Source organism: Prosopis cineraria, unplaced genomic scaffold (genome assembly GCF_029017545.1).
Source record: "Prosopis cineraria cultivar Desert tree isolate PC_DT_omini unplaced genomic scaffold, ASM2901754v1 PC12, whole genome shotgun sequence".
NCBI classification, from domain to species: domain Eukaryota; kingdom Viridiplantae; phylum Streptophyta; class Magnoliopsida; order Fabales; family Fabaceae; genus Prosopis; species Prosopis cineraria.
Genome location: NW_026555343.1, coordinates 42020996 through 42025637, shown reverse-complemented (window position 1 = coordinate 42025637; position 4642 = coordinate 42020996). Strand labels below are relative to the sequence as shown.

At 31.3% G+C, this 4642-nt stretch overlaps 1 protein-coding gene across 1 annotated transcript; it reads right to left on the bottom strand.

Annotated features, from left to right (window-relative positions):
- Window positions 1-2837: 2837 nt before the first annotated feature.
- LOC129289371 (uncharacterized) lies at window positions 2838-4111 on the bottom strand. The gene is made up of 4 exons (XM_054926129.1): window positions 4016-4111; window positions 3284-3405; window positions 3093-3145; window positions 2838-2972 (listed from the first exon to the last, which is right to left on the bottom strand). The coding sequence occupies exons 1-4, from the start codon at window positions 4109-4111 to the stop codon at window positions 2899-2901; spliced, it is 345 nt and encodes a 114-aa protein (XP_054782104.1). The 3' UTR covers window positions 2838-2898.
- Window positions 4112-4642: the final 531 nt, after the last annotated feature.

Below are 4642 nucleotides of genomic sequence, written 5' to 3'. Positions count from 1 at the left end.
CTAGATCACATAGTCTAGAAATAGTATGCTTTTATATATAATTTATGCATATAATCTTGCAACTTTCATGTTGCAAAAATATATGATAGGTGCATCTATCAAATTTATTGAATATTTACACTATTCACATACTATCTAATGTGCTCATATATTTGAATTTGTTATATTTTTAGAAATGGATAGATCTATTCTCAATCATAACTAGTGAATATCTCATATTTTTCTTTGAGAACAAGCAGCACATATAAAATCTTAAAGTATATAACATGTTTTTTTTTTCCATAAAAAATCTTCTAGTTCTTCAATGATGTTAATGCATATTTTCAATAACCATTTGCATTATATACATTGAAATGATCAAACAAGTTATACCAATAATATGTAGTGGATTAGTAAACTACAAGTTGATTGTAACAAAAATTCAGTGTAAACTTTTCATTTTGCATAACATATAATTGATTTATGATATTAATATGCATCTGGGACCTATTGAACTTTTAGAACAAGTATATGAGTGATACTCAGTCACGTATTAGTTCATACTTGTGCCCCTACAATCTCTCCCTCAAGTGAGAATTACATAAACATAATTTTTCTATTATTGCATTTTGTAGACAATGAACTATGCATAGTAGAACAATAACCTACTTTTCATTTAAAAACCCAAATGCTTCTCAACTCAAACAAAACTATGGGTTTTAATTTGATTGAGCTAATGCATTCAAGTCCTTGACAAATCAATCTTTGATATCTATGGCCTTGTCTTTCATCACTTATCCTTTTCCAACCACATAATGAGAGACATATATTTTAGTTTTGAAATAGCTAATCAATTTTAATTGACATATTTTAATGTAGATTAATTTATAAATTATATACTCAATATAATAAATTAGAAATATAAATACAATTTTATACATATTGCAATGATTTTTGATAATTCCTTTAAAATTATATCAAGATTAAATCAATATCAAATATTTATTATAATAATTATTCACTAAATTAATGACAATAAGTTTAAATATTAACAACAATTGAACACTATGTAGACTTTCAAATATAGCCTTCTAGACTTAAACATAACGTATCCTTTAATTTTAAATTTCAGTATCATCATGTAACCTTCAGACCTTGTCATTATTTTTTTTTTCCTTACAAAAACTTTTCCATGCATTTTCTTTGATTACAACATGTGGCTTTGATCATTTTATAATTACTTTCTACATTCATCAATATTTCATTACCCTTTTGTCTTCATAATCAATTTGGATATTTAATTTTAATGAATTGCTCATACGTATTTGTCTATATGGCTTCTAGCCATATTGTAACATTACCTCATAATTTTTATTTCAATGCCCATAAAACTTTATTTTTCAACAGCTATGGGAAGACAATTATTCCTTTTAATAAAATTAGTAGCCAAGACAAAATATTGTTGGCTTTCAATTGTTTAATCACAATAACGCTCTGTGACCATAGATATTATCACTCATGATATTTTTGAATCATGATCTTTATCACTTTCATAGATATTTGTCCATGCTTTCAACAACACATAATCGATTTCATGAAAATTAGTCTTCAAGACTATAGCAAGAGTCTTTCAAATTTACACAAACTCTTTGACATCTTTTGATGCTTGAATAATTAACCTTCAAGGCTGTAATATTTTAAGTGTACTCAGATAATCAAAATGTCACGTATTTTTCTTATCATGTCATCTATTGAAACCACAGAATAGTCTAACGTGGCTTCTAATCATCTAATCATATGATCAATAGTATTAAGAATAACAATAATTCAATATTGTTTTTCAAGAAAAATTAATTTATATCAAACTAACAATCATAGTCATATCACACAACAAAATGAATCATAAAATTAATTATGAAACAAGAATATAGAAAATAAAATTCTCGTATCTCAATATGATGAATATGAATCTCCAACCATCCATATACATTATTTGAAATTGCAAGGTTATTAATTCCTCTAGACAAATTGGAAAACTCTTCCACATCATTTGGATCAAACTATCTCTATGTAATGACCAACGATCGATAAGAAATTTCTAGAACAATACGTTAGACTCATCTGGTAGAGATTCATGTTGATAACGTGTTATGAGTAAATTACAGAGGGAAAGAAAATAAGAAGATGAGAAGGAGGAGAGAGGATAGAGACAATAAAAATGAGGATAATATCTCTTATATTCTCTTTCATGTTTACAACATAAATGACATGTCTTATTTATAGGCATGGACTTATATTAAAGGTTACACATTTAATAATGGCATATAAAGCATAATCAACACTCACGATGGTGGGAGTTTCATGAAAAAAGATAAAGATGAAGAGACAATGGAGATGGACATTCACATGATTCTTATATTCATAACAATTAATTATATATTTCAATATTTTCTAGATCATTGTTGAGATTAAATTAAACTAATGTAACAATTTAAAATAGTACCTCCATTGATACATTAACACTATGTTTGAGAGATTTGTTTTAGGAAGAAATGAAATGAAGTGAAATGACTAAAAAGTCTAAACCATTGTTTGTGAGTTTTTATTTTAAAGAATGATGGAATGGCAATGAAGGCTTGTAGAGCCCTTCTTTGCCATCCACAAATCAATTTTTTTGTCCTCCAAAATTTAGGGCTTAAGAATGGAGTGATGTAATATAATTATTTTATTTACAAAATCACCCTTAGCCTCCTGCCTTAATAAAAAAACCTCATTTGTTATTTTTATTTTTCAGCCATCTCTCTCATTTCTTGACATATTTCTCTTACTCCAACCATCTTTCAAATTAAATTTGCTTAATGGTCACATTTCACAAAGGACAAAACAAATAAAACAGAAACAGAATTATCCATCAAAATGTTAAGATGACCTTCCAACTATACGATCCACAGCGCAACAACACTTAGCGCAAACCCGGTGCTCTTTGGCACAACCTACATTATCACCAAAACCAATCAGGCAAAGACAAAATCCACGGGAAAAAAAAATTGTTTATACAAACTAAAACAAATCTTAGAAGCAAAAACACTGCAAAAGGACAAAGCAAAACTAACCAGAACACAGGTTATGGTAAGCTTGACGAACGGCACGTTTAGAGCATCTCTGGCTGCAACATTAGACATTGGAGAAGGCCACTCAACTAACCAAATACTGTAATGCTAAAAGATAATAGAGGAACGACAGCAAAACAGGAACATGGAAAGAAAATTTAAAAAGAAAAAGGAGGGAGGGAGGGAGGAAATACCATTTGGCAGGTTCGACAAGGGGCTTGTACTTGCCATAACGGCGTTTCCAATCGATCTGTTCTTTACAGCGAGGGCACACGCCAGTGATTTCAGACAAAGGCCTGAACTTTCCTCCTACCTCCTGCAGAAGCGGGTGAGAATTCAATACCAGAAACAGTAAAAATGATTTAGTATTTCTTGACATATTCTTTACTTACAAATTTCTTGACATATTTGTTTTGTCCTTCTCTCATTTGTTTTGTCCTTTATTTCATGGGATATGGCATCAACGAAGACAAACTAACGTGGGAGCAGTAAATTTCAGGTTGGATTGTCTGACACGTGGGGTGCGTGTGGCACGACATTGTCTGAATCACACAGTGAGAGGGAGAGGCCTTGGCCCATGCGCTTTATGGCTCTCCTTCACCCTCCTTGCTTTTCGATCGATTTCCCTTATTCAATGCCTTCTATCCCTATCGTTGCTACCATGCATCCTTCTACCTTCACCCGCCACGTGTCTCCCCTGACTCTGACAACTCGACCCCTCTCCCGCCCTCCACTGCCCGAAGCCAGCCTCGTAATTACTTACCTCACCCTTCTCCGAGGGCTATACTTCCTGTCTTTTCACAACCGGACCACCACACATGGGTCTCCAATACCATGCTACGGTCGCACCACAACGTGTCGATGATGCGGGACCCACTCCTCCCTTGTTTGTACCTGGCTCAAGGCCTTCGATTCTCCGGCCCCACTATCATCGTTCCCTGTCCGTTGATCTCTTTCTCTCCAGGCATCCGAATCTTCAAATGTCCCTCGTGACCGCACGATCCTTGAGACGCTCGTACCATTTTAGATTGACATATGCGGTGTACCCCCATCATGCAATCAATTCAATTTAATCTCGTTTGTCTTCCCATTCTACAATTTCTTCCCCGTCAGGTACGCTGAGTCTTTCATCCAAGTTAATTTGGGAAAATGACAATAAACTTTCTCAAATTATATAAATAATAATTTAATATATTAAAATATTATAACTTTATTAAAAAAATTTAAAATTTTTGTGTTAATAAATTTTAAAGTAAAAAAACTATTTTATTTTTAATTAATAAACTGTGATTTCTTGTTCAATTTTTATAATTTTTTTAATAAAAATTATTATTTTTTAAATAAAATTTATGATTATGATTTATTATATTGAGAATTTATTTTATAATAACAAAAAATTATACTTGATAAGTTGTAATTACTAAAAGACTTTTGACAACAATAATAAGTTACGAATAAAAGTTCAAAAGTCATTACTGAAGGATTGTTATCATAACTTTCGTTGCTAATAATTATTTGCAGTGACAATGTAAGTATACTTTTAGTGTTGCTAC

Coding starts and splice junctions, on each gene's coding strand:
- LOC129289371 (XM_054926129.1), bottom strand. CDS start 4,111: ATGGTACGAGCGTCTCAAGGATCGTGCGGTCACGAGGGACATTTGAAG. Junction 3,406..4,015: donor ACGGACAGGGAACGATGATA/GTGGGGCCGGAG, acceptor CCGCTTCTGCAG/GAGGTAGGAGGAAAGTTCAG. Junction 3,146..3,283: donor CTTGTCGAACCTGCCAAATG/GTATTTCCTCCC, acceptor CTAATGTTGCAG/CCAGAGATGCTCTAAACGTG.